This window comes from Polistes canadensis, unplaced genomic scaffold (assembly GCF_001313835.1).
Source record: "Polistes canadensis isolate GaletaPanama2010 unplaced genomic scaffold, ASM131383v1 scaffold_152, whole genome shotgun sequence".
NCBI lineage: Eukaryota > Metazoa > Arthropoda > Insecta > Hymenoptera > Vespidae > Polistes > Polistes canadensis.
In genome coordinates, this window is record NW_014569699.1 from 243,862 (window position 1) to 258,769 (window position 14,908).

The 14,908-nt window shown below is 27.1% G+C and overlaps 1 protein-coding gene across 43 annotated transcripts in view; it reads right to left on the reverse strand.

The window, feature by feature from the left end:
* LOC106788730 (longitudinals lacking protein, isoforms A/B/D/L-like) overlaps window positions 1-14,908 on the reverse strand; it is a 267,171-nt gene that overhangs the window by 237,279 nt on the left and 14,984 nt on the right. For all 43 annotated transcript variants that reach the window (XM_014752238.1, XM_014752254.1, XM_014752232.1 and 40 more), the window contains exon 6: window positions 13,896-14,036. In XM_014752238.1, the coding sequence (XP_014607724.1) occupies window positions 13,896-14,036 (141 nt within the window). The remainder of the gene's footprint in view (window positions 1-13,895; window positions 14,037-14,908) is intronic.

Genomic DNA, 14,908 nt, shown 5'->3' on the forward strand with positions numbered 1-14,908 from the left:
ATATTGCAATAATATATATAATAAAAAGAAATTGATTTATTCAGCAACTTAGACCTCACCACAATCATACAAACGCACAGAAACATACACGGCTAATTATAAAACAAATGGTGTTTTTTTTTCTTTCGGCTATTCTCAAATAAAATCTTATCTTTGGTTTCTTTATTCTAATTGACAATGAATATCATATTACTTGAAAATAATTAATAATTAGTCGAGATCGGTAAATATGAATTATGATTGAAACTTTTTTTGTAATTTGTTATTTTAACATGATAATCATTATTATGTTAGAAAATATTCTTTGAATCGTATGATATATTTAATTTTTACAAAGAACCTATTATAATTTTCTGATAATACAAACAAAATATTTATTATGTGTTATAAAATAATAATCATCCGATACACAATCGTTTCTAATAATGATCACTGCGCAGCGATGATTAATAGATTTTTTGATCATACGTCGAATGATTTGAAATTTTAATTACTGATGGTTAAATTTATAAATTTTTCGTATTATTATTTCGGCAATCAATTAGTAAACAATTAACAATATATATTTCAACTTTATTTAACTATTTTGAAATGGATGAAAGAAACTATTAATAAAAAAGGTTACAAACGTTCCCCTAAAATGGCATACGCAATTTTTTTTAACAACAAATCAATCCAATAACAATTCTGATCGTAAAATGCAAAACGAACAACTGAGTTATGGGGTTTAACAATCTTTTGGAAACTAAGATTAATTTTCGATGCAATAGTTAAATCCAATAACGTGTTGTTCACATTAAATTTTCGACCATGTTAAAAATCTTATTTTACAAATTTCAATTAAAAATTAGTACATATTCTCTTTAAGGGAAAGTTAAAAATACAAAACATGTAAATTACTTATCCGAGTAATATAATATTGTTAATAATTTAATTATGAATTTTTTATTTAAATTTGATTACCGAAATATATTCTTGAAAAAAAAAAAAAAGAAAATAAATATATAGGCTCTTCGTAATTTAACTTTACATATTTAAAATAAAAATCAAATAAAATAAAATCTATCCGAAACTCTTTGGCGCCTTCGAGAGTTGCGGATTCGATTTTATTTTATTTTATAATTATTGCAATTTATAAAACATGTTGTTATTATTGTTATTGTTCTAAATTTACTTCAATCCCGAAACTTGATGGCACAAAGTACATCAAAGTTTTATCAAAGCATATGCTTCTTCTCTTAATCTCTACCAATTAAAAAATAATCTTTTCAAGTCATTTTTTTTAACAAGCTAATATAAACTTCACGAACTATATATTTAAAAACAAATAAAGAATAAATAATGAATAATAAATGAGTAAATATCTATCGTAATAAAAATTATAATTTGACCACTTTACTTTAATCGAATATCACATACTTAATTTACAATATAAAAAAAAAAAAAAGAAAGAAAGAAAGAATGAAAAAAAAGAGAAATGTGCATTATAATTAATAAAGATTAATAATAACTTGCGGATAAATTTTAGTAAACCACACACACACAGAGAGACAGTCAAACAGACAGACATAAAAAAACAGACACACAGAGGAATGAGCCCCTTCAAAAACTCACCCAACCCTTTACATACACACACACACACCTCCTCCAGAAAGAGAAACGAATCTCAAACCAAAAAAAAAATATTTGGAATCATCATCACCACCACCAACACCACCACCACCACCATCGTCACCATCATCATCGTCATCGTAGTAGAATGACACGTGCTGCAGTTAGAAGAATTCTGCTGAGCTGAAAAGTTTTTAAACAAAAAGAAAGAAGGAAAGAAGAAAAAAAAAGAAAGAAAGAAAGAAAAAGAGAGATAAAGAGATTAGAAAGGAGAAAAAATAAAGAGAGAAGGGAGGGGAAGTGAAAAATTACAAAAACAAAAATTAAAAAAAGACACCGATGTAGAATATAAAAAACTTTCGGGGGGGGGGGGGGGGGGGGTACAGTATAATACACACAAGAGAAACTAAGATTTTGATTTAAAAAACTTTCCTGATAAGAGATATGGCTAACGAGGAATTATTTTCTTACGACGAATAAAAATGACCATCCCTCATTATTATTTTTTTTTGTTCCTTAGGTCTCAGAAATTTTCTAATCGTAGTAATAATAATAGTCGTTTGCTTTTCTTGAAAAAAAAAAAAAAAAGAAAAAGAAATAAAGGAAAAAAAAATAAAAAATAAAACATAAATTGTAAAGAGAAATAAAATATAGTAAATAAAATATAAATATTTTAAACGCATTAACACTAACAATAGTGTTAGATCGCACTATAATTTTTGTAAATGTTTTCTCTCTAACACAACGTTTTGTTAGATGTTGACGAATGTGAAATAATTCTGTTTTCTTATTTGTCGATATCAAAAAAGAAAAAGAAAAAAAACATATAGAAAATTTAAAGAAAAACGAATGGCAAAAGTTATTGATTTATTGATTGATAACAAAAAAGCAATTAAAAAAAAATATTTATTTTCTAAAATGAAAGCTGTGTTAAATAATAATCGTTAACGATTATATAAGAATCGAGAGAATATTTCTTTTGTTATTTCTTTTTTTGTTTTGTTGCTATGGAATAGAATTGTTCATAAAGTTAATTTATATGCACACAAATATTTATATTAACGATATTTACGATAATAATAAATGATCGACATAATTTTATAATATACAAATTTGAAACAAAACAATTTGATTGCATTTAATTTCATTTCTTATTGAATTATTTATTCGTTTAATCGTGTTCTTCAAACAATGAAAGAAGAAAAAACATCGATCATTTTTAATTATCATAAAACAAATATTTATATACCAAATTAATTAATAATGATAATTAAAAAAATGAAATGGTTATCAAGCGTGCCGATACAACACGCAAGATGAAATACTTACATTGGTTTTCTTTTTTTTTTTAATTCAATTTTTACATACTGTTACCGAAATATAAATTCTTTTTCTGTTCCTTTATCTCAAAGGTTCAAAAAAAGATTTTTCAAAATCGTATACACTTAAACACACGCACACAAATCTAACACACGCGGATATCTTCTTTTTCTTCTCTTAATTCGCGTACATCCAAAAATTCAAATGGGAATTAATGGATCTGTATGTACGGTCGAATATTATCTTGGATAATAATTTCATTATTGAGAAATTACGCGAATATTATATTAATGAAAATAAATCTAGCACTCCCCCCTCCTGCCCACACATTGGAGGAGTCTTTAAATAAACAAAAAAAAAATAAATAAAACTATAAACAAAAATGAAAAGATATAACCGCAAAGAAATGAAAAATGAATTTTTACGAAAACAGATGACCATATTTAAATGAACAAAATAAAAAAAGAATTAATAATGATAATAATAAACAGTCAATCTATTTCGAAACTTTACATACTCGTAAACAAATTTTGTACGAATATTAAAGAATACGAAAAAGATAATCATTCAAGTTATAATTATCATTTATCAAATCATAAATTAATAATTAAAACAAAAAAAGAACTGAAAGAATAAATATATGAATTTATTAAGAAAAAAAAAATGATGATACCTGAAACACACACACAATAATATATACAAAAGAAAATATTGTTAGTTGTAACAAATAAACATCAATAAAATAAAAAAATAAAAAAAATTGTGTCTTTAATTGTTTAAAATAACAAAAAAGAAGAATATTATTCAGAAACAATAACTTCGAATCGACCAATGTGAACAATTTTGCCAGGTATTCAAAAGTTTTATGTTAATCTTTTAAATATATGAATCAGAATTGTGTGGAAGAAAAAACAAATTTATAAATATCGTTTTTAAAAAAAAAAGTTTACCAATACTGTACCAATTTAACATCCTCCCCTATCATATCCAAGCTCGATGATGAATCTAGATTTATCTAGAATCATTTTTTTTGTCTCCTGATGAGAAAAAATTCATGATCGATCGATCAAAAACGTAGATCGTTCGATCATCGAATTTTTCTTTTTTTTCTTCTTCTTTTTCTTCTTCTTCTTCGTCTTCTGGATTTCTTTTCTTTCTAGTTGCACTATGTATTTGTCACAATGCGTGATAATCAAGAGAAAAACAAAACAATAATCGAATTAACTCGAAAAAAAACTCGAATTATTCGACAGGAAATATAAACTCGAGAAAAATTTCAAAATGAATATTTTTCTCGAGCAATTCCAAAATGATTTCTCATTGAAAAATCACGCCCCCACATTCGAGGATAATACACGTAGATATTTTTCTTTTATATTCCACTTATTCACTTTTGTCACCACTCCCTCCTCTTCCACCCTTCACTCGTAACAAACGTGTAAAAATGTTGTAAAGAAAAAAGAAATGTAAACCGAACTAATGACGAGATCACACTCAAAGATATTGGATTTTTTTCTCTTTTCTATTGTTTTTTAATTCAATATTTTTAAGTGTATCGCAAAAGTCGTTAACATTTGTTCGTAACTTTCAACGACACGTTTTTTTTTAGTGTGAGGCGGAGGAGAGTGACGAAGAACGCATAAACAACGAAATTTTTAGTACCAAAAAATGCGGACTAAAACTTTTGTTAACGTAGATAAAAAAAATAATATTTGATCGTTATTGTTTTCAAACAAAAGCCTTGCCCAATAAAAATTATTGTGACAAGCTGGATCATAAAAAAGTAATGCGCAAGATCGAAAAATCCGTAATACGCATATCTTAAGATGCATATTTGTAATTAAGATAAAACGAACAGAGAAAGACCAAAAAAAAATTTAACAAGAAATTATTTCGTTCGCTCGATTGTTCATTCGCACCAACACTCACGCTCGCATTCACGCATTACATTCATAAATATTTCTCATACACTCTTACGTTCTTACTTTCATGCACTCACAGATACATTCGAAGTGTTTGCTCGAAATGGCTATTGAAAATATGAAATAAATTTCTTTTTTTCTTCTTTTTATATATATATATAAGACGAGATGATAAAAACGTCTTATTCGCAAAATTAAAAACGAAATTATTCGAATCTCGGCTTATTTGCAGATCAAATTTTCACGAGCAATCCCGAGCAAATATATTAAATAATAATTTAAAAAAGAAAGAAAAGCAGAAAAATTTATTATATAACAATAAACAAATACAACGATGTGAACAAATAAAATAATAGATAATGTATGAAAAGAATTAAAAGAAAAGAAAGAGAAAGAGAGAGAGAAAGAGAGAGAGAGAGAGAGAGAGAGATTATGTTAAAAGCACGTACGAAATGTATCACAAAAATAATATTAATAATATTAAAAAAAAATAAATAAATGAATAAATAAAAAAAGAATAGTTGTTAACGATAAAATTATTCACAGTACGCGTAAAACATCAAAAGTTCAATTCAATCCATTTTATTTTATTCAATTTAGTTTACCTTGATGATTTTCTGATACCATATACTTTACCATGGATTTCACCATAAAAATATTCCTTACCAACCACAACGACATATTCTTGTGTATAGCTGTTGTTCGACACTTCTTCTTATCGAAAATCCCCATAAAAATAATTCCGAATAAACTAAAAAGAAAAAAAAAACAACACAAAATTAGGAGTAAAAAAAAAGAATAAAAAAAAAAAAAGGAAGAAAGAAAGAAAGAAAGAGAGAAAGGAAAAAAGATGCGCGGGAAAATTCGAATTCGTAGTCGAAAGAGAGAAAGAACTTAAAAAAAAAAAATGAAAATAATATAATAAACGAAATATAATTTTGCTTTCACTTCTCTCTCTCAAATGGCAGAGAGAGAAAGAGAGAGATCAAAAACAAATTGTTCGTAAAAACCGTGCGCTCTCGAGACAAAATGGCCAACGAAAGCGCAACTGCGAACAAAATGAAAGAAATAACGAACCGAATAATTACACACACAAAAAAACTATCAATAATAATAACCACACAAATAACACGACGCGTTGATGATAAGAAAAAAAAGTAGAATAATCATCGATCACCTACGCAAAAGGCGTGATGCTCGAGAAAAAAAAAAGTAACATGGCGGCGCGACAGCGGCGCTAGTGTAGTCATCTTCAGCCATCTTCCTTTTTCTTCCTAATTATATTTTCACTTTTCTTCATTCATTAAACTTTCTTCTTCTTTTCTTCTTTATATGTTTCATATATATACATACAATTTCAAAAACCGTGTGTGGTCGTCTCTTTTCTCGAGAGGGAAATAATAAAATTTCGTTTAATGAACGTATTATTTCATTGAATAAAAAAAAAACGGATAAGAAAATATGAAAAACAAAAACAATAGTTGTAAGGGAGGCGAGGAAATAAAGAGTTGAGAAAGAGAGAAAGAGTTGAGAAATGAGAAAAGAGAAAGATGAAAAAATTAGCAAAGAAAGTGGGGGGCTGCGACGTAAGAAAATGGTGCAGCGGACCCGACGGGGGAAATGGCGGCGGCGGCGGATGGTGGCAGCAGCCCCGATCGAAAAATCGTTCGACCGTGACGCGCGCTCGCGCTCAACATTTTTTTTCACCCCTCCGCGCAAAAATCGCGACATTTTTCCCTCTCGACATTTGGATTTTCCTCGTTGCTTTTCTTTTAATATGTTTTTCTATTATTTATATATATATATATATATAAATATGTATGTTATCACACCACGCGATATATAAACTTTGTACGAAAATACTTTTTTTTGGGTTCGTTCGTATTGTTTTTTTTTAAATATATATATACGTATGCAATTTGTAATCCGTTTAAAAAAACAACTCTCTTCTTTTTTGATCATCTCTCTCTCCTAAACACTCGGAGGATGAAAAAAGACACAAGAGGGAACAAGATAATTTACAAGAGCAAAAAGTCGTAACATGGCATGGTACAACAACAACAACAACGAAAGTCTAATAACGAGAAAGTACAATACCATGAGTAGAATAATATACTGACAATGATGATGATGATAATAATAATAATAATAATAATAATAATTATTATAATAATAATAATAATAATAATAATAATAATAATAATAATAATAATAATAATAATAATAATAATAATAATAATAATAATAATAAATAATTATAATAATAATAATAATAAATATGTAAATTCGTAACGTAATTTATATATATTTAATCATATATAAATATATATAAATATATAACGAGAAGTAGAGGAGAAACAGTATTATAAACATATGTGTACATACATATTTATATATACGAAGTATGTGTGTGTGTGTATATATATATGATATTTCTCTTTATATATAAATATATATAAAATGATATATAAATAAATATATATAGAGAGAGCTAAATTATCACACATATATATCCATACATAATACGTATACATATATATGTGTGTGCGAATATAAGTATGTATATAAAAGAGAGCTATATAGGTATGTAATCGGGTTAATAATCAAATATCTGATGTTTTATGCGTTACGAACAAATAAGCGAGTTATGTACACGTGGGTTAGTAAAAAAAATGGCCGGAGATGCGAGAGTGGGCGTATAATTATTTTTGTATCAATTTTTCTCATTTTTATTTCAACCTTTTTATTTTACCATTATACCCGCGTGCGATATGAAAAAGTACACATATATGAACACAAAATATGTACATATATGTGCACGTATAAACACACACACAAGTATAAGATAATAATTAAAATTTAAAAAAAGAATTGCATGAATAAATAAATAAATAATAATAACACGCGTCACTCTTGCATTTCCGTAAGAGTTAAAAAGGTGTAAATTACACTACCGAAGGAAAGCGTGGCATGCAAGACGAATTACGCAAAAAATGGCACAACGCAATGGAATTAAAAACTATCGAGAGTGTATACGCATACACGGATATGGACACAGGGGAGAAAAAAAAATATTATTTGTTTCTTTACATATATATATGTATACATATATGCATATACATATATATACATAATACATATATGTATACACATATATATATCATGTCTTTAAGGGCACACATCGTGATTTCTGTACACGTATGCGCGCACTTGTACACACACATATATATATATCTATATATATATATATTTAAAAAGAGATATATATATTTTTTGATAGGACCGTAATACTTGAACGATTGATTTCGTTTGCTCGTGGAAGACAAATAATGGTTGCTCGCACGATTTATATATTAATCGTACGGGTTAGGCAAATTAGACAAATTTACGTGACCATTTCTTGTTCGTCACTTAATTATTTAATTCATAATTTCTATTTTATTTATATCAATTTATCTCTAGTATTTACAAGTTTTAATTGTTTTACTGTTAATATTACCCAACGTGAACTATTTATATTTAAACATATGAAGAAAAAAAAAAGAAAAAAAAAGACAAAAAAGAATTGAGTACTAATTTGGAATAATTATTTGCTTAAAAAAAAAATGGAAAATAAAAAATATTTCGTTCTCGTATGGGTGTGAACAGTAATATATAAATAAATGAACAAATAATTAATTTAAAAAAAAAAATTATAACGAACAAAAAAGGAGTCACGCCCACGACAGCAAAAAATGAGGGTTGGGGACCAGTGTGTGTATAATATCTCTTAATTATTTTTCTCTTTTCTCTTTGGGTCTTCTTTTTTTTTTTTTGTAATCTTTTTCTTGTTTCTTTTTCTATTTTTTTTCTCTGGGATCCGAAAGGGTTTTTCATTTTTTGTATATCTCGTCCAGGTTCAATGGCAATGAAGTTGTTGTTAAAAGTGTACAACACACAACGTTAATATAGTTTGTAATTATTATCTTAAAAAATATTTTTGTATACTATAAGTATTAAAATTTATATAATATGATTAATATATATTGGTTTTATATTTTAGAAAATGAATATTATATAGGAGTGATGGAACACTTTCGAAAAACTTGTTTACCATTGCCCCAAACGTGGTCTCTTTTCTTTTTTTTCTTTTTAAACGGACATGTATATTTAAATATAAAGGGGGAAAAAAATGAGAGAATTGTCGATCTCTCATTTTTTTCTCCCCCAAAATATTGTTGCTGGGAATAACGTGGCACAAAATCCGGTTCTAATTCAATTACGGCACGAATTGTTTTTTATCATCTCATTATTATAATCATTTTATAATAATAATAATATTAATAAACTAATTTAGTATACTGAACACGTGTATCATGTATTCTATTTGTTCGCTATCTTTCTCTCTCGCACACAGATGCACGCACACACGCATACAAAACACATTCACACTCTATCTCTTTCATTATTATTTTAATAAAAAAAACCTGTCTTTGTAAACGAAAAAATTTAATTTGAATTTGAGAATAAAACATTTTAAATACAAAAAATTTCTTTTAAATAAATTTAGACAGATCTAATTCCAATATATATAAAAAAAAAAAAACAAAGAAGTAGAAGTTAAAATTTTACGTTTTTAATTACGAGAAATAATGCGAATGAAAATATTGGAATTGTGAAGATTTAATTTAATTCAACGAAATTTATATTTTTTTTAATTATTTAATATTTTTTTATATTCATCCTTTCAAGTGAGATCTTTTATCGAATAGTAGTATATTATGTTTTTTAAAATAACATATTTATAATAATAATAATAATACTGTCATCACGCAAGTCGTATCGTCATTGTCGTCCAATCGAATAATAATAATAATAATAATAAACCATTCAAGGTAACAAAGTCTCTGACGGTGAAAAAAACGACCTCCGCCATCAATGCGAGCATCGTCCGTTTATATTTTTTTTTGTTTCAAATAATTAATTAATTAATTACATATTTACACGCGTGTGCCTACTCCTCTTCCTTCTTCTTTTTTTTCTTTTTCAATAAAAAGAACAGTTCGTAATTAAAAATGATAAATAATATCGATTAAGTGACATTAAATATCGTCAAATAAATAATCAATATATATATACGTTCATTCCAAACGATTTTTAATTGTAAATTCTATAAATATACAAACAAACAAAATATCTAACTCGAGATATTGTTTTGTTTGTGCCCACTCATTGACGAGTGGAACCATAAACTGTGTTAATAATTAACGGGCATCATAACTGCTAGCATTGACAGAGGAAACCGCTCCTCTCTCTCCTGAATTACCTTGTTTCCCACGTTGGATCACCTCAGTTCTCAACTGGGTAATCATCTAACTACTAACTCTAGTTACTTTTAATATATGTTTATATATATTGAGATAAAATATAAACTAATTTATTTGATTTAATAGAAAAACTATTAAACAATATCGCGTGTCAATGCTAAAAGAAAAAGTTCCCTCCCCCTACCCAAACCATAAGAAATACAGGAAATCAAAATTTCGTGTTTAACACTCTCAAGATTAGGTGGTGGTGGTGTCCTAATTAATTATTTAAATCAAATCCATCTTATCGTCCTATTAAATATTTTCCTTTTGTATTTTTTTTTTAATCAATAAATATGAAGAATACCCCTCCCCCAGGGATCTTGTTTTAATCCTCAACATAATTATACTTTGGTCTAATAAAGATCCTCTGGTTATTTTTGAAGTAACCTTGCCGATTAATTTATTATATGATAACAGAGTTATTAGTTTAATTAACGTGAAGATAATTGTGTGTCCTATTAAATTCAGTTATTTGCGAATGAATAAATAAAAGAAGTTTTATTAATGGGGGAGGGTCGAGAGAAATGTATATAATTAGCACAAATTCTATGCTAAATCATCTGCTTGCTTGCTTGCTAGAAGATGCAGCTGTTGCGGTTGTTGTTAACTAGCAGATGCAACGAACCAGAATATAAGAATATAAGAATAAAAAAGAAGAAGAAGAAGAGGAAAAAGAGAATTAGCTGACATCAGAAATGAAGTATATATTACTCCTTTATAAAAATCAATTTCATCGTTGCCAATTGGCCAAAGACCAACCAACAGAGTTACCTAATCGGTAATAATAATAATAGTAGTACGTGGTATAATCTTTGAAGCGGTTCGATGACCATTAAAAAGGAGTGTCATCAACATCAAAAAAATATTAAATCTCATTGAGTAATCCATGGGTAATAATCACACCTATATAATCATTTTCAAACACACACACACGAGTGATCTGAAAATAGATACGTATGATTAGAATTGTGCTGTGCAATTCTAATCTAATCGAATATTTTTCATTTCTATTGTGGGGGTTATTATTCTGATCTATAAATATTATCCAATGTGGTTTATTTCTTTTCTTAAGGGAGAATATATGATCAGAGAATTTTTGTTCTCATTGATCGAGAATATCAATTTTTAGTTTAAGTTCAATCACAAATTACGTTGCGCTGAACGATAATAGAACACAATTGATAATTTCATAGTAAGTTTCAGTAAAAAAGTAAAATTACTGAAAATAAAAATTGATGATGAACTATTGATGATGAAAGAAGGACTGTTTAACCGAGTCCAGGATTAATAATAGGCCTCGTTTTTGTTGTTGTTAACTTCAACAGCAATAAAAAGCTGAAGAAGAAGAAGAAGAAGAAGAATATCTGATTTGTCATTTGTTGTAATTGCTTCGTGGATAAATGACGTCAATAAGATGATAATCATTTTAAAACTGCATTGTAGCACGCAATATTGCATTACCTGCATCAGAACGAAATAATATTAATAATCGTTGTTTTATCAAATATTTCTATTAAACGTACAAATATTGCACACACCAATCGAGAGAGTTTAAACGCCAATTCGTAAATTATTTACAAACAATTTCATATTTATTAAAATAATAATTGATAAATTGTATAGAAATCATTCGTGTCGTGTCATAATGTGAGAAAGAAAAATATTTTCTATCATCGATCGGTTGTGTATCGTTAATTTCTCACTTTCTCACCATTCGTTTAATTAATATTCTAAAATCTTTTCTAATAATACAATTATTTATCGGTAAATAATTGAACAAATATTACGTTTAGGAGGAGGGATCCCTATTTTGGTATTATCATCTAACTTTAATATTCATTATTTCATTTCATTTATATTTAATTTTATCTAATCCTTTTGTTTTAATAATATATAATCTTATATAATTTTAATTAATTTATTATTAAATCACGGGGTGTATTGAGAATAAGAAGAAGAAGAAGAAGAAGAAATTAAAATAGTAGTAATAGTAATTAGTAGTAGCAGCAACAGTAGTATATAGTAAAGTAGTAGTAGAAGAGAAAAAAATATGAAAAATAAAAATCTATTTTGAAAATACATCAAAAATTCGATTGTAATAATTAATCGTAATAATCTAATTGAAATGATTCTTTTCTTTTTTGTTTTGAAATATATATAAATAATACTCCGTTAATTTTCGTTCGACATGCGTGAGTTGATATTTTGAAAAGAGCCTGAGGGAGAGGGCGTTGTTGCTTGCTCTCCTCCTTTTCTCTCCTCTCTTCTTTCGTTATAGAGTTCCTTTTGATCAAAGGAGAGAGAGGAAAAACTAAATTAAGCGACGTCGCGTTACACTCGAACAAAATATGTCGAGAACGAATGAAAAAAAAACAAGTGGTTGGAAAAATGATAAGAAAAAGCAACAATAACAAAAAAAAAACACACAGAATGAAGGGATTATAAATAATAGCTAAGAAAAACAAAAAAGTTAAAGAAAAAAGATATATATGTATGTAGTAGAGAAAAAGGAAGATTAAGTATAATAATAAGAAGAAACGAAAGAATTAGTATAATTAAGAATTTTTCTTTCGCTGCAACATTTTCATTGGTGCACCGTGGCGTCGCTCGTTTAAAAATATTTTTCTTTTTTAAATAAAAATGAAAATTAGATAATAAGTTGTATGTGTGAGTATCTGTATGTGTATCATATATAAAAGGATTGTAGTATGTCAGTAAAAAAACAAATATATATATATATATATATACACATTTTTTTTAACTACATACCTTGAATAAATATATATATAATATATATATATTTATATATAATGTGTGCGTGCGTGCGTGTGTGTGTGCGTGCGTGTGTTCGTCACATATCTCATATATATATAATACGTATGTCGTTTTCGTTTCATTTTTCTTATCTTTTTTTTCTCTTTTGGATTTATTTTATTTGTTTTATTTTTCAGAGACCGTGCTACTCTTGAACATACCGGAATCTAAGTTTGTACCACGTTACCCAACAGCGAAAGGGAAAAACAATATATATATATATAAAGATTATATATATATATATATATATATCCCCCCTTTTTTTTTAAACGAACAAAAAGACCAACCTGGCGAACCTGCGCAATTGGCACTCTCGTTATATTATATTTTCATTTAATTTTCATAATAACAAAACGTTCATATTTATCTCAAACATTCTCCTCCAATCTATATACATATATTACTATCGTTAACTAACTTCTAACAATAATAATAATAATAATTAGAATAAAATTGAGAATATAATTTGGCAAATAATAATTTTCATAAGATTTTGATTTAAAAAAAAAAAAAAAAAAAATTAATAAAACCAATAAATCGAATATTTACGCTTACCATTAGCATAAAAAGAAAATTTGGTAAAAATTTGTAAAAAAGAAAAAAATTAATATCCAATCATCGTTCCTGCTAACAAAAGACTGCAAATATATTTGTATTAATTAATAGCTCATTGTGAATTGAATAATATAATACATAACCATCATAGGTATTTTGTGTTAATGATAATATAAAATAAAAAAAAACTTGCCAAATGTTAATGAATCAAGGGGTGGTTGGGGGAGATGATGATTATAATAAATAATATAATCATCCGAGAAAACTCAGTGCCTATTGTTACGGTGGGCCAGACATATTAAATAAACGAAGATGATGAGCCTACCTTGTGAGTCGCGGTGGGCCTGTGCGGCCTCCTGAGCTGCGAGGAAGACTTCGTCTGTCGTGCCCGGAGCACCAGCTACGGAACCGACGACACCACTTGCATTACTTCGATCACCAGTAACGTGCCATGTTGCAAGGCCTGCTGATTTAATTTGTACCAAAAGAAAGAAAGAAAAAATGTTATAAGAAAAAAAGAAAAAAAAAAAAAAAAAAAAGAAAGGAATAAATTTATTGGGCCGAAAAAAGGATAACAAAACAATGGTCAAAAAGAAACGGAAATGGAAATGAAAAAAAAAAAACGGGAAGAAAGAAAAAAAAATAGAATCGCAGGATTAATATTATACCAAATTAAGAATAACTAATCTTATCTTATTTTTGTTATTTTATATGTTGCGAGTATTACGTATATATGTATATCGGTAATTGTGTAGATAGTAATGGGGCCTTACCCCACCACCACCATCCTATCACAATTTCACTAAAGTCAAATATTTATACATATTTTTATTTTAGAATATATTAATCATTTTAATAGAAATTATATCACATATAATTTTCATTCTTCCAAATTCTCTGATTAGCCACTGTAATTATTTATTTAAACATACACACAATATATACATAATAATGCAAACTATTAAATTGTGATGTTAAATAATTGATAATGAGACTCATCAGATTAAATTGATTAGAAAAATTATGTTACTTTGACGAAGCTTAAAGATAACAGAAATTAAAAAGGAAAAAAACCTTTAATGAAAAAAGTAAAAGGGTTTTTGGGATTGTTAGGTAATTAAAATATTTTGGGCGCGTGTACGTGTGCGTACGTGTGAAGTGTGTGTGTATAGAAAGACAACAACATTAATAATAATAATAACAACGAGAAATAGAAACAATAGGTTGATATATACATATATATTTTATTTCATTAATTATCCATTATTAAATTGTCCATTATTAATATTATTATTAATATTATTATTATTATTATTATTATTATTATTATTATTATTA